Consider the following 18,136-nt stretch of genomic DNA (forward strand, 5'->3'; position numbering starts at 1 on the left):
CCCCAAGGGGGAGTGTTACGAAAGTAAACAAATGCGGCCACCGTAATGTTTGAAATAATTAAAGATGTGGGTCCCGCTGCACTATTTGCACAGTAAATTTTCTTCTATATATACGAACGTTTGCGTTCGTTTATAATACACCATCTCCTCTCCTTCTAATAACATATTCTCCCCTATTATCAGTGTTATCTTCTTCATATGGGTATAAAATTTTGCTTTGTTTAAATTCCCGCGATACAATAAAATTCCATTTCTTTTCATAACAATTTCATTCAATTATTTACATGTGTGAATTGTCACTAAAGACAATCGGTTTAGATGGGCCCTCTCTCATCAATGCAAACAACGACTAATCACTTGCAAAGTCAATGATTAGTGGACCATAGAAGGATAGAAAAATGTAAAAGCTTATAAAAACTCGTACATGAGCTGTAACTCGTACCTTGGTAAATAAAGTTAAAATAAACAAGTTCTTAAGTAAGGCCTCAAAATTTACCCAAATAAATTATAAAGGCCTAAAATGGGCTTTATGTGAACCAGTTGCGGTTGTGTTCCTCTTCTACAAGAGATGCTCACGTGCGCTCTATCTAAAAAGCGAGTGGAAGAAGGGAACCTAATCTTGTATTCTCTTCTCTGCTTAGAGCTTCACTGCCACAAAACACAAAGCTCTTTCCCTCTTCGTCTTCTACCATATGCATCGCTCTTAAGAATTACGTTCATCTCTTTTCAAAATGGCCGTCGCTGTCAACGCCGGCTTCAGTTCTCCGGTAAGTATTCTTCTTCTTCTTCTTCTTCTTCTTCTTTAATAACCATAAGATTCATGGAACTGGGTTTAATCTTGATAAAGCTTGATACTTTGATATGAGCTTTTGCTTGATTTGCTGAAACTAACAATACCAATCTTCTCTCTTTGAAGCTTCATAACAGATCTCATCCTGTTGTAAGATTCTCAACTCAAGTCACAACGTTAAAGCCTTCTTCACCTTTAACGTTCCACACATCTCCAAGTTCGTTACTTTCAAGCAAAAGGAGATTGGTTTCGTCTTGTTTGAAGTCGAATGAGGATTCAATCGCAACAACATCGGTCAATGACACTCCTCCACCCTCTCCGGATTCAGCAAGTAAACCCGTTGAATCAAGCAACAACAACGGTTCTGCTAAAAGAGCACCGTTGACAGCAAGAGAGAGGCTAAGAGCAGCTCGTGTGCTTAGCCGATACACGGAAGCGACACCGAAACCATCAAAGCCCAAAATGGGTAGCCAAATCTTGGAGGTGCTCAAGGAGAGTGACAAGAAATCGAATAGGAAACCGGGTCTGCCCGAGGCACCAACCAACATGCTTGATGATAGCAAGAGAGGTATGCCGAAGAAAGGATTAACCTTTGATCTACCTGGAAGTGCAGATATACTGGTTATTGCTTTTTCATTTGTGTTCATAAGTACGGTGATGTTTGCTACCACTTATGTTGTCTGGAAACTTGGTGGCATTCACTTCAATGAAAACTGAAGATAAGATGTTTGGAAACTATTGAACAGAGAGTGAAAGAGTTGTAGTTGAAATGTATACTTGGGGGAAGTTTATCACTTGGCAAAGATGGTTTGATTGTATACTGTGTGTGTAGTAGTAATACACATAATTTTGTCTATTACATAATCTCTTCCTGCTTTATATTCAGTTTTAAGTTTTAACCTTTACATGCATCCGTATGTTTGAACCCTGACCCAAGAAAGAAGTCTTCGAAGTTCTACCACCAAACTATAACGAGTTAAAGTTGAGAGTATTATTTAGAGATTTGGGAATTGGGCGAGGTAAGCATATAAGGGTATTTGTATTTCTATAACCTATTCCCTACGTTTCAATATAGATGATGTTTTAAAAGGTTTGTTTTGTTTCAATTTACACGAAGTTTTGAGATTTTAAGGAAGTTTTAAGATTTTAAGGTTAACTTTAACTTTGGAAACTGTTCAACCAATTAGATTTTACAGTTTTTTTTTATAATTGGTTAACTGATTTTAAAATTATATCTTTAAAATATTTTTCTAGGGAAATGTAGTTTTTTTAATCTTTGTGTACTATTACAAAACATCAAGTATTATGAAAATGAGGAATTATTATTTTACTAAAATTATTTAAAACTGATTACACCATACAAAAATTGGATAAATGAAATACAGAGAGGACTACATATTGCATGCAAGAAAAAAGAAAGATAAAACATTATTAGACAAGTAAAAAATGCTAAAATAGTGATACTTATATATGTAGTAGTTTGTCGTAAAAGAAAATGGTTAGTCAACTCACATCTAGTATTATAGAACCCAGAGATCAAAATATATTGCAGCTTTCTCCAAATGAGGTCTACAGTGCATCTGCACATCAGTTGACAGTTGACAGTTGACAGTTGACAGTGGAGTTAGGTCATCTCCATCCCTACTCCATTTTTTTCTCTAAAATGGAGTAAAAGTAATTATGGAGTAAAGAATGTTCCAACCCAATCACATATCTCACTCCATAATGAAATTTACTCCATAAATGGAGTAATCTATTTTTTTTTGTTCATCACTCCATTATAGAGTGAAAAATGAAGTAGTATTGGAGCAATTTTACTCCATTTTTACTTTTACTTTATTTTGAAATAAAAAATGGTGTTTTACATGGGAGATATTGCAGATGCTCTTGGTCAAATCCAAAGTGATTATGTTCAGAATCTAATACATTTGTAACACGACCTCTGAAACAAATGACATGTGCATAAATTGAAGGTTACGTTACATCACATTGAATGGATCTTTAATTACAATATTTAAATAATAGGCTTCTCTTTTCTCATTAAGCTACTACTTAATATGGAATATTAAAATGGGATATAAAAGGAAGTGATATTTCCAAGGCAGTGAAACATAAACACTGCAGGTACTTCTGTATCTCCATCTGCAAGCATCTTGCAGTGCTTTCTTTTTGTGTTTTCTGATTTACTAAATTTTATAGTAAATAAAAAAACCCTTTTTAATTCAAAAACACATTCAAAATTTTTTTTTTTTTTTTTTGAAACACTAAAAACACATTCAGATATTATAGAAAATCACACTCTTAACTCTTTTTTTTGTAACACCATACTCTTTAACTCTAAATTTTTCTCTCTATCAAGTTCCTTAATAAAAACTCTTTTTCATCTTTCTCTAGCTTGCTCTAGCAAACTACCTGCAAAGAACAAAGAGAAAAAACTCTCTACTTTTTGTTGGGGTCACAAGCCAAACACATAAGCCTTTTGTTGTGGTTGTCTTTGCTTATTAAGCCACTCTCTCTAAGACACAAAGAAGTGGGGAAAAAAATTATCCCAAAAGCAACCAACACATTTCTCTGTCTCTCTCTCTCTCTCTCTTCCATGGACTTACAACTGAAGCAATGGAGAAGTCAGCAGCAGAATGAGTCAGAAGAACAAGGTTCTGCAACTAAGATGTCTAACTTTTTCTTTGATCAGATTCAGTCTCAAACTGAAACTTCTGCTGCTGCTCTACCTCTTTTTGTCCCTGAACCCACCTCTTCTTCCTCATTCTCATGTTTCACTCCTGATTCTTCCTCTTCCTCTACGAGGCACCTCAGTAAGTGTTTCCTGTTTTTTTTCGTAAAGGGCAAAGACTTCTTCACTCAAATCTTGAAGCTGTGACCGATTTGTTGTATGTTAAATTTGTAGAGATGGGAAACTTCTTTAGCTTGGCACAGTGGCAAGAACTTGAGCTACAAGCACTGATCTACAGATACATGCTGGCTGGTGCTTCTGTTCCTCAAGAGCTCCTCTTGCCCATCAAGAAAAGTCTCTTCCATCAATCTCCTTTGAACTTCCTTCAGCATCCTCTGCAACATAACTTCCCTCATCACCAAGCTTCTTGTGAGACTCTCTCAATCTTTGTCTTGTTTATACTTCTATTTTTTTTTTTAAATAATCTTTCAAGATCTATAAAACTTCTAATTCATAGATTGACTAAATAATAAAGTAAAAATACATTTTATCTGTAAAAGGCTACTTTGCAATCCTGGACTTTAAACCTTTCTAGAAAATCTATGAGCAACATAGAAGAACAAAAAAGGTTGGGTTTATGAAACATTCTTAATCACTGCCTTGAGTGAGATTTTTTGTTGGTTGTTAGTAACATGTTTTACTAATGAACACACAGGGTATTGGGGGAGAGGAGCAATGGATCCTGAGCCAGGGAGGTGCAAGAGAACAGACGGGAAGAAATGGAGATGTTCTAGAGATGTAGTAGGCGGTCACAAGTATTGCGACCGCCACATCCACCGTGGTCGAAACCGTTCAAGAAAGCCTGTGGAAACAACCGCCAAAACCGCCACCACAAACGCAGCATCTTCCTTTGTCTTAGGCGAGGAGCTTGGTCATGGACCAAACAATAAAGTAATAAATATGAGCAAAGGACGATAAATATAGTTTTGGTGGTGCCATGATAGTACTATAAACTTTTGCTCATGTTTATGGTACTTTTCACATTAAAAATTAAATGAAAGGACGCACTCTAAATTATTTATACTTTGCTAAAATGTTGGTAGTTTGGTACTACAAGAGAGTTGTGGTTCTTTTGTGTCTTGGGTTTAGACCATTTTCAATACAAAATGTTATTTTTTTTTTAAATCATGAATTTCAAAACACTAGAGTTTGGACCTAGTGGGGCTTAAACAAAAACAAGTTGGTTATTAAGCTTTTTTTTTTTTTTTGAACAAACAAGTTGGTTATTAAGCTATTACAAATAGTTAGAGGAAAAAAAAACACTCATTTTCCCTGATATACTAATACACAGAAGCTTTTAACTAGTTAGAGGAAAAAAAAACACTCATTTTCCCTGATATACTAATACACAGAAGCTTTTAACAAAGGCCTGTTGTTTTATTATGGGCGTAATAGGCCCAGCTACGCTAATCACAGGCCCATCGATACTGTCTTCTTCCTTCCTTAATGTTCCAGTTAAACCCTACGACGCCAAAGCAAACTCTCATTTTTACTAATAATCTCCGGCGCCTTAAAATCGACGATGTCTCTTCTCCGGCGATACGTTAAAGAAGCAACCAATTCAAGCTTCCTCCTTCAATCAATCTCCGGACGTTCAATCTCCACCGTAAACACCAATCCAATTGCTCCTCCTCCTCATCCTCCTCGTCGCCGTACCACCACTGAGTTCGATAACCTCATCTACGAAGCAGGAAACTCCGGCGACTTCGAAGCCGTACGCCGTCTCCTAAACACCCGCGTCGTGAACGCCTGTTTCAACACCACCGCAACTTTCAAATTCCTAACCAACACCGCTTCTTACGCCTCCTCGCTCGAGGATCTCCGCCGCGTTTTACCTCAGACCGACGTCGGCTACACGCGGAGGCACGCCTACGAAACGCTCATCGCTCGTCTCTGCAAACTCGGACGCATCGTCGACGCGCTGGTCCTGATCAACGACATGGCAGTCGGGAGATTCGGCCTCTCGTCGTGCACGTTCCATCCGATCCTGAACGCGCTCACGAAGAAGAGCAAGATCGAGGAAGCTTGGCGCGTGGTGGAAGTCATGAGATCTCACGCGGTTCCGATGGACGTGACGGCCTATAATTACTTTTTGACTTCGCACTGTTACGACGGTGACGTGGCGGAGGCGAGCGAGGTGTTGAGGAAGATGGAGGGGGAAGGGATGGAGGGTGACACGCGTACTTACGACGCGCTTGTGTTGGGCGCGTGTAAGTCGGGGAAAGTGGAGGCGGCGATGGCGATCTTGAGGAGGATGGAGGAGGAAGGGTTGCCGGTATTGTACGCTACTCATGCGCACGTTATAGGGGAGATGGTGGAGTGTGGTTATTATGCGCAGGGTGTGGAGTTTGTGTTGGCGTACGCCGGGAAAGATCAGAGATTGGATGAGGAGAGTATGGGGAGTTTGGCTAGTAAGCTTGTGAAGAGGAAGAGGTTTAAGGAAGCCAAGTTGGTTTTGAAGGAGATGAGTGTGAGAGGGTTGAGGATGGGAACTGCTTTGCGTGAGTTTTATGAGAAACAGTGTGATTGATTCAAAGGGCAAAACATGCACAAGCTTGTCACTTAACAGTTAGAGACAGAACGGAACACATTGGATATAGAATGGTGGAACGATTGTGTTTAATTTACAAGGGAAGCAGCAACATTTACATTAAAGGCAGACACTACCTACTGTTTATTTGCAGCATATGTGCTGTATTACATGAAACTTTCTACTCTGGGAGGCTTAGATTGTTGGATAGAGTTAGTTTCGAGAAACATGTACTTGTTCAAGTTGAATGTGAGATCCATTGAGTTTGTAGTTCCAGTACCAGCTTCCTGTTTCCATCACCTCTTCTTCTATTGCTTCCTGATTGATGCTTAAACCTGAATCTATCACCAAATCAATCAATACTAGTGTCAGCTTTGCCTGGTTTCTTATGTATCATTGCTTTTTTTAATAGAGTTCACTGACCTGGACTTCTTCCTCGTGTGATCTTCAGTCTGTGGCCATCAGGTACTTCAAAAACATGGTTTCCCTGTACCATCCACCAAGAGAGAGTATATATAACTTCATTTAGAGCAGAGACTCTAGTCTCTGTTTTGCACATTCGAGTTACTGTACCTCTATAGTTACATTGCTGGCTTCCAACTCTGCATTTCCGTGCAATATGATTTTACAAGTCTCGAGCCGGTTCACATCGTTTCTCCAGTAAACATTTGATTTACTGTTCCAATCGATTCCTCTGTTCACGACTTTGACGTTATGCAGTTTGCATTTCCCACACCTACCAAAAAAAAATAAAAGTTTCTTGCGAGTTCAGAATGCAAGTACAAGAATGTTATCAACAACTGATCTAACCTTAGTCCGTATTGTAATATTGGTTCACCCTTTTCGTTAATTGTTGTTGAACCCATGGCATTTTCAGCATTGATAATCAGGCTACCATGAACCTATGCCACATAAGCTGATTTAGTGTTTAAGAAATTCATCACAAAGAAAACAATGCTGAATATAGTAAGCAGATAATTAAATATTAAGAACCTCAACATTGTTCCATGAGAACTCTGCAATCTCTAGTTGCAGTTCTGAGCAACTGGAAATTGACCCTCCCTTGAACTGCAACAATGGTAAAAAAAAAAAAAAAAAAAAGATCAATTACAGTAAAGGCTTTGCTACGATTTTCGAAAAGCATAAAACAAAAGCAGAGTGCACTTTCTAGTGTCAAGAATCGACTTATTGACTTACTTTCTGTCTTGAAACTTCCCAAAGAGGACCAAGAGCAGGATGCAGAAGGATTAGATACGGTGGTGGGGAATCCACATATTGATCATTAGGTTCAACCTGGAGAAGTAGAATACCACTATTAATTCTCGATTTGAATTCCTTTTTGATAAGACACGTCGTATAAAGAGATGATAATAAAATAGCGATGATAATAAAAACAAGTCGTATAAAGAGATGTATGTATGAACTAACCATGGGAATTTTAATATCACATTCTGTAAGGAGGTCATATGCATTTCGGAGTATATCCAACAATGCACCATCTGGAGTCTGCAAGGAAAAAGATAAAGTTGAAAATTAGATCAATTACATTTGAGTAAATAAATTAACGCAATGATACAAGAGAATAAGACAAAGAAGGGCTACGCAAGTGGTAAGAGAAAGATAACCTGGTGTAATGCAGCACTTGCGTGTGGTTTCTTCTTCTTAGCTGATGAAGTGACCCTCCTACGTTCGTTGTACACAATATATGTATCCAGTTTATCTGGTAAGATCATATTAAGGGAGTAAGCAACACCTATTTTCAGGCATACAGTAAAAACTCCGCAACTTATTTAAATAACTCTACCTTCTAGGCTGCCCTGGCATCTAGATGGAAATTTATTTGAGAAACTGTCTGCTATGTTTTGCATGGTGCACTCCAATCTACCACCCATAACGCTGCCCAAGAAGGAAAATAGTAAGAACGTTGCTGACGATGTTCAAAGTAGCTGAGATCTAGAAAAAAGTATTAGGAGTACAGAGGAACTGGAATGATTCCATTTTAGCTACGCAGCAGGCTAGATTTGAACGAAGCTTCTATTTAGAAGCAAACTATGACGAGAAGAATGGTGACTATAACAAGGGAACATAGAAGAGTAGTCAGTATAAGAGTGTTCAAATTGTACAAACCTGTGATAGTCTCCGTACTGATCAATATACTCAATTCGCTTCTTTGTATTGAGAACCATGTTTGGCAAACTTTTTACGTTACTGCTCGATCCAATTGATTCGGCAGAATGTAAGTCTATATATAGAATGTTTGTATTGGCAGGAAAATCAGCCTGCAAACTACAGAAGCAAAGAAAAAATATACAATTAGAACTAGCTTTAATCAGTGAACAAGAACTAACACCTAAACTAAAGTCAGCCAACAAAAAAAGTAGATAAACTACACTCTCATTTTTCAGCAAGGACAGAGATACAATGAATCGTTTCTCGGATGTATGCACCTTTTAAGCATATACAAACTCAATGATAGAAATCTCATACCCATTAACAGTTGGTGATCTGTTGGAGATTCCGAATTTATCAAATTCTGTGTACTCAATGCATGATATACCGTACTCCCACTTCCCATCAAGATTTTTCTTCTCCATCAATACATTAATTCCTTCCGTAGCTCCAGCATTTCTTTTACATGATGCAAACCCAAGTTTCTGTCACATTAAGATTCACAACATATCAAGGTTTGTGGTAATCTTTTCAAGCTCAAAAGGAAATCATTTCCCTTTTTCTAATCTTGAAATGGTAGAGAGGTGATGACACATAGTTATATAATTTACTTCAATGAAAACTAACTAAACATAGTTTGAGGCCCATGACCAGTAAGCGAGTTTGGAAAGCATAGCTCATATTTCTACAGGAACTTATCCATCACATATACGCTAAAGAAACTTTACTACGTGATATAGAAATCTTTTTCAAGCCCAGCGAACATTGGACCATTTGCAATCAACACCAGATTCTCATCCCTTCTAGTCACCAAAAGTGACATTATTAATCTTTTGAATCTATGTCTAGTGTGTGATTTCTAAATATAGAATGCAAGCCTACCTTCTTATACCGTAAACCAATCCCAGCGAGGGCCAAGAGAGTCACATCTGTGGCAGCGACAACATTACTGCAATATCACAACTATCAACACTAAATCCAGAGTTCCAAGCAGTTCTGGTTTTACTTTAGTGAACAACTACACAAGGTATAAAGTGACTAACCTAACTTGCCGAACGGTTGCTCCTTTTCTTCCATGGTCATTAAACCATTTAAAGACACCTTTGTCATAAGCCAATTTCCAAATCACACCATGACCACCAGGTTTACTAACTGGCACGAAGGGTTTTGATACTATCCATTGGCCATCTTCAGCGCTGACAGCTGGGACGAGAGGCTAAAGATCAAATTTTAACCGTGAGTATACTGAGTATACAGTTGTTGGCAAAAAGGTTATACATGAACCAGAAGAAAAAATATATTTCCTATACCTGTTCAAAGAGTTGGAAATTTGATTCACCTCTTCCAAACCATTTGAGCCTTTTACAAAGCGAGCTAACATGCTCATGGTTCTTCTTTGCAGCACTTGTCATAATTGCAACAGGTGTGACACATTGCTTTCCATAAAGTTTGAAGTAAAGGAACTCTCTAGCCTATAAATTACAGAAAGAAAAGCATTAACAAATACCATTACTAACTCACAATTGTCCATACCTCAAACCTACCAAGAGTCACTCAAGTAATTAGTGAACATGTACCTGAAGGTCTCTAATAAGTCCCTCCAACAAGGTTCGTCCACAATGAGTAAGCATTGCTGCAGGAAGGCATTCTCCCGTTTCTGGATCAACCAAACCTAACCTGTCTGCTGCACCTCCTAGGGGATATATTTCACCAAGGTCTGGCAATCCCTAATATATATAACAACTTATTATCCATAACGTAACAAGAAAAAAATAACACTATTGACACTGAAGCATATAGCACCAATGCTAACCTCAATTCCCCATAGTGCAGCCTGAGAGGCATACTCTTTCTCTTGAGTGAGGTCAAGAACGCTAGGAGTGTGCATTTCTAAGTACTGGCAACCCAAAGATTCTTCAACAAGATATGACCGGTTAGTATTATGCCTCTTAGTCGATTGGTGAAGAAGCTCCAGAACCATGACCTGATATCTGACAAACAATCATGCATGTCTCAGCAGTGAACACATCAAAGAGAGAAATAGCATACTTAGAGCATTTGTAACTGAACCCAAACCCGAGATCCAAACCGAACCCAAACCAAAAAACCTAAATCCATACCCAATCTGTAAAAATACGCGAATGGAAACGGTATTTTTGGTTATAAATATTATCCGAACCCAATCCGAACTGGTGTCCGGAAAAAAAAAACTCAAACCCGATTATTATCTGAACCCGAGCCTAACATATTTAAACCCCGAATAGGATGTACCCGGAGACTCTATCCAAATCCAAAATATTATTAACCAACCCGAACCAAACATATATAAAACCCGGATGTGGCCTAAGAGGCTGTACGGAGACCCGATCCGAAACCGAACGTGAACGCCTGGGCCTCTAAGCATTCTTTCTACTCCTAATGGTTGATCAAGTTTCTGAAATAGAGGAGGTTAAGAATTGGTACCCTATGATTCCTCCAATGCAGTCGTAGAACTGTTCAATCTCACCCAGAAACGTCAAGAACTTTCTAAAGTGAGCAACGTTCTCCGCGTCTAAAACTGTACTTCTATCTTTATAGCCACTACTGTTCACATCGAAACGCTCTATCAACTCAACCAACGCGTAAAGCGCGGTCTTCACGGAGCTTCTCACTGTATACTCCTCCTCTTCCTCTTCCTCAAATGTTTCCTCGTAACCTACACAGAGCGCGTGTTCTTGCCCCGCAGCGATCACACACTTGAGGAGAAACATCTCTCTCGAATCCAAACCAAGCGAGCCTAAAACCTTCGATAAACCGCCTCGATTCTCGCTGAAGAATCGACGGACTCTGGAATCGGAGTCGATGACCGCTTCCTTCCTCCGTAGGTCCTTGGAAACGTCGAGTTTCGCTAGGAGAGCCTTGAGCCGATCGATTTCCGATGAGAAATCGTCGGATTCGGGAGGAGTCGGCGTGGAGTACTCGACGGGTACGGTGGAGACACGTGTCACCTGGTGATTACATTGCTGCGAGGGAAACGACGAAGGGAGAAAGAGCAGAGGCTTTTTGAAATGCGGAGAGGTGAAGGAAGGAGGAGGAGACGGTGTGGTTCGGAAGCGGAAGAAGGAGAGGTGATTGTGGTTGTAGAGAAGCGGAGAAGCTTGAGTATTTGCCATGGGGGAGAGGAGGTAACAGAGGAGGAGGAGGAGTGTGTGTGGGGTTTTTGAAGAGGACCCGGAGGAGGGATAAGGAGAGATACTCGAAGCATATACTTTTTCTCCTCCCCAAAGCTCTTTCGATTTTGCTTCCTTTTTTTTTATTTTTTTATTTTTATTTGTTTTTTTGAATGTAATCCAATTAGCAGCGAAGGAGCTGATTGTGTAGACGATGTGTGATTGTCGTGCGATGCAATCTTTTATCTGACGGTCCACATGCAATTGCTTTGGATTACGCCGATGGGGCCATGTTCACGCCGACTCCAACATTTTCTTGGGTAGCATATTTACATGGGCCGATGGGCGTTTTGTTTTATCAACATTTTCCTAAATATGTTGTTTGATTATAAGCTACGAAATTTCGCATGTGATTTTTAAAGATGGTTATGACTAGTGAGTATTAGGATTGAAAATTATCAATTTCACTCACTCAAAACTTCATGAATTATCGATTGAGAGGTATAATCCAGTTCGTGTATTTCTTTCCCTCTTTTTTTTTTTGAATTATCAGAACGTTTTGAACCAGTCTCTCGCTGTCCGAACCCCTATCTGTAGTTTCTCACGGTCCATTACCAACATGCCGTACTAGTTTTGTCTCAAGCATCACAATAATCTTTTGTACTACTTTTAGTGAGGCTGTATCAATGCCAAGCATCATCATCAGCTATATTTTTTGATCGACCAAACCTTTGTGATGGTTTTATCTATGGTACTTTGGAATTTGATTGATTAAGGAATTTTAAGAAAAAAAACTAATTCACAAATACAATAACACAACATTATGCATTACCAAAAACGAGTATTACCGTGATCACGAATTCTTTCACCAGAATTTTTGAGTCGTTATATAAACTAGCATAAATTTATATATAAGGGCTAAAGACAAGTAACGAGCTCCAACGAGACGTAAGAACACACACAAAAACTTCACATTAATAATAATACTTACACTTACAGATTCGTTATGAAGCAACGTAGTACTCTTTTTCTCACGCAGTGGACAGCACTTCCAGCTCTGCCCACCAGAGAGCTGAAAGTTTCGGAATAGCATCGTCCGGTGACAATCCTGTGATCTCTCGTAACCTCCCTGTGACTTCTTTCATCGTCGGTCTTTGTTTCGGGTCTGCCCTTACACAGCTTTTGATCACTTCGCCTATACTCTCAATCTTCTCATCAAAACATTCCAGCGTTGGATCCACCATCTCCCTCAAAGTCATTCCTCTCAAGAAATCAGCTAGACCGGTATCTACCGAGTCACCTTTTCTAATAGACTCTGGGAGTTTCCCCGTCATCAACTCGAACAACAGCAAACCGAAGCTGTAGACGTTGTCTTCTTGGGTTGTGACTGAGATGTGCGTGTCTATGAGTGCATTGGTGCTGGTTTCTGTCTCTGATGGGCCTTTTAGGTAACCGAAATTGAAATCTGCGATTTTGACTGCGTAATCCTCTGTGAGTTGAACTGACGATGAGATAAGATTGCTGTGGACTATAGGTGGCTTGAGCCCGTGCATATGGTCAAGGCAAAACGCTACACCCATTGATATTCTAAGCCGCATTATCCAGTCCAAGTGTTCTGATTCTTTATCTGCAAAATAAAAAGTAATATTGTTTCCCACTTAGAATCGTCAAGGAACCGAGACAACTCATGTGGGTAAACTAGTAAAGAGTATTTTTTAGCTTACAGTGTAAATGTTCAAAGACGGATCCGTTTGATGCATATTCAAAGACCAAGATCCTAGTGAAAGGCTCATCTTCTTCACAGTAACCAAGAAGGTTGACAAAGTTCTTGTGATTTATCTTGGATAACATTTCAATCTGAAATTATCAAAAAACATAAAAAGGATAAGACGATGACCCTTTTTAGAAAATAGAAGGGAAAACTGGTGGACAGTGAATACCCTTTTTCTGAACTGCATTTCAATGTTATTAGTCCATTCTTTGGCAGAAGCAGTAGCAACAGAAGCCACTGCTATCTCCACCCCAGTCGATAGTGTCCCTTTGAACAATGTACCAATAGGACAAGATCCAATGACATTACTGAAATCTTCACAGGCAGCTTCAATCTCAGATCGTTTCAGTTTTGGGACACCTGAGTAAGACAATCAGACAAGAAGGTTAACTTCAATATTCCAGACCAAACAATGCCACTTTACATGATGTCTCAAAGCAAGAAAAATTGGATTACCAGTTATGAACACTTTCTGAAGTTGTCCACTAAGACCTGTACTCCAAGGATTCACAGATTTGCCAGCCTTACTTTTGAAAAAGAAGACACCAGTAGCTAAAAGAAGCAAAAACACAGCACCGCCTACGCAGCCAGCCACAACGGAAACCATGCTGCTTGAAGAACTTCTTCTTACACTAGGATTTTTTGAAAGAGGCACAGAAGGAGGTGGAGCAGAAGAAACATGCAGGGCAGGTGGAGTTTTCCGTGGTGAAGATTTTCTGGTAGTAGTACCTCTATGAGAAGGAACAGAAGATGACGCTGGTGCAAGAGCTGCCACAGGAGGACGGTCCTTGTGCGTGTTCAAATGGGTGTAGGGGTTACGGAAACGGCCAAGTAATTTCCTGTGGAAACTAATGTCTCTCCTAGAAAGAAAGAAAAAGAGACCAAAGGTAAAATGAGTAAACACAGAGGAGATAGCAAAATGATTGACTACAACTTTTTTTTTGTACATAAGTTAAGATATAAGATTTAGAAAGAGTATAAGTTCACTCTCTAACAATCTAAAAGCATGGTGTTGAAGTTGTAGATCTACTATACCAACTACATTGATGTTGATTGCTCAACCAGAATTCAATTTTTCAACACATGTTTCAACTTCCACATTCAAATCAATCAAGTTGCAGTGTAATATCTTCGTTATTTCTATATAACTAGGAAGTTCTGAGCTAGTAGCGAGACACAAACGATGTTAAATTAACTCTTCTTTCGAAAACAGACCCCTACAAACGAACTTGAACATGTTAACTTTTAAACCCTAGCTAATCCAAGAGATTTAGCCACTAAACCAAAATATTATTTGTTCAGTGCACACTAGATCTTAAACTGGCAGAAAAGAAAACACCAAAACGCTTCATCATCAATAGAAGGTAGGGCTGGGCAAATAAACCGAACCCGAAAATCCGAACCGAACCCGATCCGATAAAAATGAATCTGAACCGATCCGAACCCGACATAAATACCGAATGGATCCTGTTTTTTGGTATTTTGGGTTATGGGTATTATCCGAACCGAACCCGGACCTAAATGGATATCCGATAGAACCCGAAACATTTAAAATCACAAAAAGAACTTCTACCAAATATGATCTTAATTCTTAATATGTATCCAAAATACTTTAAGATATTATTGAACTTCTAAAATAATTATCTGTTACACGAAGGTTGATGGTGGAATGTGGCGGTTGAAGCCTGAAGTTTTTAGATTTTGGTTTTGTTTTCATTGAATAATGTTTCTCATTTCATGAGAACTTAGTTTTTGTTTTATGATTTTATTTATCTGGTTTTTTTTCTATCACTAACTATGTTTATCTTTCGCTTGATTTTGAATGATCACGTTTGATGTTTTTTCTTATTTTTGAATCGATTTTACTTATGTTTTGGCTATTAAAATATGTACAAATCATGTATTTTAAATCCGAAGAACCGATTTCATTTATGTTTTAGTTACAAAATAGATTCAAATTAGGTATTTTTAAACCGAAGAACCAATTGGGACCCGAACCCGAAAGTACAATGGGTTATACCGGTTTTTTGAAGATTTACTAACCCCGATCCGAATCCGATAGAACCCGAACCGGTCCCGAACCGAACTTTTATATAACCCGAATGGGGTTGATTTTGATAAACCCGAAAAACCAAAACCCGAATGGATAAAACCGAAACCCGATTGGGACCCCGAATGCCCATGCCTAATAGAAGGTGTTACTCAGACGAACACATGGATTAGCGAGTTTGCCTTCAAGATTAAACTTAACTGAAAGCAATCACATATAAAAAAAAAAATCCAAAAAGCTGCTGCGACTTACAAATCAAAGGCGTCTCTATCATCAATCCGTAGATCTCTCGTCACACCTGAAAGAGGAGAGAAAACAAGTTTAATCAGGAACTCGCCTCGATGAACAAAAATAGAAACGAGAAGTAACCGACTGTTACCTTCTTCGTTTCCCAGCGAAAAACACGAATCGAAGCTCAAAATCGCTAGAAGAAACAGTAGAGTACGCATTTGGAGCCTTAATCGAACAGATTTCCAGTTCGTACTCATCGTCGTCACACCAAAAAAAAAAACGAGAAGACGACAGACAACTGGAAACAGGAATCAAGTAGCACGAAGTAAGCTAAGGAAGCTGAGAAAATCGAATCTCGATCTGAAGAAGAAGAAGAAGAAGAAGAAGAAGAAGAAAGCTAGCTAAGAGGTTGAGTTCGCATGGCTGATTTGTGAGAGAGAGAGAGAGAGAGCAGCAGCAAACGCGACTTTTCAAGATTTTTATTTTCTTTTCTTTGGCAAAATTAAAAGTATTTTTAAAGCGCGTGTCCCCGTGGTTTGGCCGATATTAAATTACTCCATAAAGGATGTAAGCAATAACTTCTTCTTGTTGACAAACACACAACTCAAAATAAATAAAATAAAATCAACAATAATTTCTTTTTTTTTCTTCTCATGAAATGATTTTTTGTTTTAATTATGTTTAGCGATAATAGAGAATGAGATTAGCATTTATCGTTGTAAAGATTAATGTTTGATTCGCGGCATCTCTTTAAACGTGTAGGATAATGACGGTTTATATTATATTAACTTTTAGTGTATAATAAAAACAAACACAAGACAACATGTAAAAAAAAAGAGGAGAATCTATGGACCTAAAAGATGCCAGAGCTAAAAAGGATTCAAAAGATGAGGCCAAAGCCACCCCACCACCGTCGATTAAGACTTTTGCCGTTAGCCTGTGGACATGTTTTTTTCTTTCTTTTTCTGTATGTTGTTTACCAGAAAATGAGGGAAAAACCATATACTTACGAAAATGATGGTAGGGTCTACGTGCCACGTGGTTTTTTGTTTTGGTGTGTGATGGATGATTGAAGTTGAATGATTGTGTTATTGTTAAAGCATCAACAATCGGAGCGGAATCCTTAGAAGATGTAGAGCCTACTTTTTTAGAGTTTGTGCAAAAAAGAATTCTTAAAATTTTTTGATAAGGATTGATCCTTATACTGTTCACGGGTTCTATTGACTACGTGGCGGCCCGTGAATGATCATTTTTTTTAAAAAAATAAATCTAGAATATCCAAGATTAATCCGAAATTTCCTTGTACTAAGGATTCCAATGAGTCTACCATTGGGATGGTCTTATGGTCTTGTGGATTAATAATAGTATTTGAAAAAAAAAAATGTAATAAGTACGTGGAGGAGTTTCTGACAAATTCAACGTGGAGGTTTTTGCTTCGCTGTTAGTTTCTTCGTTTTCATTCCAGCTCCGTTGCCATGTGGGTAGTATAGTCATGGATGTAATGGGAATACCCCCATTTTCTACAATATTTTAAGTTTTTCTAATACACAAAATAGTAGTTTATAGAAGTGTCCCATGATTCTTGTTATCAACACCGCCCACGTTTTGTGGTGTTTATCCAAATAAAATAAAGGAAAATTTACACACAATCCATCTATGACTTGCCGTCAAAAAAAAAAAATCTATCTATGACTTATATGTTTACTCGTTTGATGTTGTTTTCTTGGAGTCTTAACACGAACCAATGGTAATCCGAAACAGCTTCTAGGAAGGAAAAAAAATCCCGGCGAGTGGATAACAACCAATCTATGCAAAAACACTACCATATTCAACAATTATAAAACTACTAATATGTATATATTCATTGTTTCAAACAAAAATGCATATGTTCATGCATAGACTTTTACCACATTTTGACATTCATCAGTTTAACTACTGTCTTTGATGCATCCAATGCAACTATACGTTTCATGCATATGCTTCTTCGAGAGTGTGGATGAAAGAGGACACAAAAAAGACTCCAAATATAACTTTGATCTTATATGACCATCTACTTGGAAGGGCATATATATGAAAAGTAAAAACTAAATAAAAAAACCAATTTTTGGAATAACTTTAAATATAACAAGTAGTAGTATATAAGGTTGACTTAACGATTTCGCCGTAATCTGAAAGCCATCGGAATTGATTGGGTGAAGAGAGACCAAATCATAATAAATAAACGGGAGCCTCTAGCTCAGGTGGTATAGGAACCTCAACTGGGATGCCCGCCATCTCGAGTTCGAGCCCCGGCCACTGCGGTATTCAAATACGGGCCGCAGCGTTCCAGGAGCCAACGCGTGGAGAGCCGTTTGGCCGCCCACGCGGCTAGTCTGCGCTCTCGATGTACGGGTGCCAATGTACGGGTTATACCGCCATGTCCTGGCAATCTAACTTCATCCTTACGTAATATGCTGTCTTTACGTTCACACGTTGACCTAATTCGTGATTCCCTTTGACCTCTAAACTTTGTTTTAACTTATATTTTTGTTTATTTAGAAAAGAAAACAAGAGTGCATGTTCGCTTCCATGTGAATGCGCATAAGACATGAACTTTCATAGTGACTGCGTTTGAAATTTTTTAAAAGTTGAAATTGTAAAGGCCATGCATTCATTAATTTTGTCACTGGCTTATTAAGTGCTACAAACCATGCATATGGGAGCTCTGAATGGTCT

At 38.5% G+C, this 18,136-nt stretch overlaps 5 protein-coding genes across 6 annotated transcripts; 3 read left to right on the plus strand and 2 right to left on the minus strand.

The window, feature by feature from the left end:
• Positions 1-584: 584 nt before the first annotated feature.
• Positions 585-1,667, plus strand: LOC106307949. Its single transcript, XM_013745048.1, has 2 exons — positions 585-767; positions 917-1,667. The coding sequence occupies exons 1-2, from the start codon at positions 732-734 to the stop codon at positions 1,505-1,507; spliced, it is 627 nt and encodes a 208-aa protein (XP_013600502.1). The 5' UTR covers positions 585-731; the 3' UTR covers positions 1,508-1,667.
• A 1,590-nt stretch (positions 1,668-3,257) lies between these two features.
• LOC106310996 (growth-regulating factor 4-like) lies at positions 3,258-4,454 on the plus strand. The gene is made up of 3 exons (XM_013748226.1): positions 3,258-3,603; positions 3,696-3,890; positions 4,177-4,454. Exons 1-3 carry the CDS (start codon positions 3,387-3,389, stop codon positions 4,437-4,439), a joined length of 675 nt encoding a protein of 224 aa, XP_013603680.1. The 5' UTR covers positions 3,258-3,386; the 3' UTR covers positions 4,440-4,454.
• A 404-nt stretch (positions 4,455-4,858) lies between these two features.
• On the plus strand, positions 4,859-6,108 carry LOC106311909 (pentatricopeptide repeat-containing protein At3g56030). Its single transcript, XM_013749238.1, has one exon. It carries the CDS (start codon positions 5,044-5,046, stop codon positions 6,049-6,051), a length of 1,008 nt encoding a protein of 335 aa, XP_013604692.1. The 5' UTR covers positions 4,859-5,043; the 3' UTR covers positions 6,052-6,108.
• LOC106311908 lies at positions 6,068-11,533 on the minus strand. 2 transcript variants are annotated; one of them, XM_013749237.1, is made up of 17 exons: positions 10,684-11,533; positions 10,034-10,211; positions 9,798-9,947; positions 9,531-9,692; positions 9,264-9,436; positions 9,103-9,169; positions 8,539-8,705; positions 8,179-8,337; positions 7,856-7,947; positions 7,677-7,771; positions 7,480-7,557; positions 7,249-7,344; positions 7,045-7,119; positions 6,862-6,953; positions 6,625-6,787; positions 6,475-6,538; positions 6,068-6,386 (listed from the first exon to the last, which is right to left on the minus strand). In XM_013749237.1, exons 1-17 carry the CDS (start codon positions 11,370-11,372, stop codon positions 6,265-6,267), a joined length of 2,622 nt encoding a protein of 873 aa, XP_013604691.1. In that variant the 5' UTR covers positions 11,373-11,533; the 3' UTR covers positions 6,068-6,264. The 2 variants fall into 2 exon arrangements, with proteins under 2 accessions (XP_013604691.1, XP_013604690.1); XM_013749236.1 differs by having other exon boundaries at positions 6,068-6,392; positions 10,684-11,532.
• A 647-nt stretch (positions 11,534-12,180) lies between these two features.
• On the minus strand, positions 12,181-15,905 carry LOC106312372 (probable inactive receptor-like protein kinase At3g56050). Its single transcript, XM_013749870.1, has 6 exons — positions 15,570-15,905; positions 15,443-15,488; positions 13,597-14,000; positions 13,310-13,500; positions 13,094-13,226; positions 12,181-12,996 (listed from the first exon to the last, which is right to left on the minus strand). Exons 1-6 carry the CDS (start codon positions 15,676-15,678, stop codon positions 12,401-12,403), a joined length of 1,479 nt encoding a protein of 492 aa, XP_013605324.1. The 5' UTR covers positions 15,679-15,905; the 3' UTR covers positions 12,181-12,400.
• Between the last annotated feature and the right edge of the window lie 2,231 nt (positions 15,906-18,136).

The sequence above is a fragment of the Brassica oleracea genome, chromosome C8 (genome assembly GCF_000695525.1).
Source record: "Brassica oleracea var. oleracea cultivar TO1000 chromosome C8, BOL, whole genome shotgun sequence".
Classification (NCBI taxonomy): Eukaryota; Viridiplantae; Streptophyta; class Magnoliopsida; order Brassicales; family Brassicaceae; genus Brassica; species Brassica oleracea.

Bases quoted from the DNA above. Each gene is read 5' to 3' on its own strand.
- LOC106307949 (XM_013745048.1), top strand. From the start codon at position 732: ATGGCCGTCGCTGTCAACGCCGGCTTCAGTTCTCCG. The intron at 768-916 runs GTAAGTATTCTT...CTCTCTTTGAAG, and splicing joins ACGCCGGCTTCAGTTCTCCG to CTTCATAACAGATCTCATCC.
- LOC106310996 (XM_013748226.1), top strand. From the start codon at position 3,387: ATGGACTTACAACTGAAGCAATGGAGAAGTCAGCAGCAGAATGAGTCA. The intron at 3,604-3,695 runs GTAAGTGTTTCC...TTAAATTTGTAG, and splicing joins TTCCTCTACGAGGCACCTCA to AGATGGGAAACTTCTTTAGC. The intron at 3,891-4,176 runs GTGAGACTCTCT...ATGAACACACAG, and splicing joins CCCTCATCACCAAGCTTCTT to GGTATTGGGGGAGAGGAGCA.
- LOC106311909 (XM_013749238.1), top strand. From the start codon at position 5,044: ATGTCTCTTCTCCGGCGATACGTTAAAGAAGCAACCAATTCAAGCTTC.
- LOC106311908 (XM_013749236.1), bottom strand. From the start codon at position 11,372: ATGGCAAATACTCAAGCTTCTCCGCTTCTCTACAACCACAATCACCTC. The intron at 8,338-8,538 runs GTATGAGATTTC...TTGCTTCTGTAG, and splicing joins AGATCACCAACTGTTAATGG to TTTGCAGGCTGATTTTCCTG. The intron at 7,948-8,178 runs GTTTGTACAATT...CTTCTTGGGCAG, and splicing joins CAGTACGGAGACTATCACAG to CGTTATGGGTGGTAGATTGG.
- LOC106312372 (XM_013749870.1), bottom strand. From the start codon at position 15,678: ATGAGTACGAACTGGAAATCTGTTCGATTAAGGCTCCAAATGCGTACT. The intron at 14,001-15,442 runs GTAAGTCGCAGC...CTTTCTTTCTAG, and splicing joins GATAGAGACGCCTTTGATTT to GAGAGACATTAGTTTCCACA. The intron at 13,501-13,596 runs GTAATCCAATTT...TGTCTTACTCAG, and splicing joins TCAGAAAGTGTTCATAACTG to GTGTCCCAAAACTGAAACGA.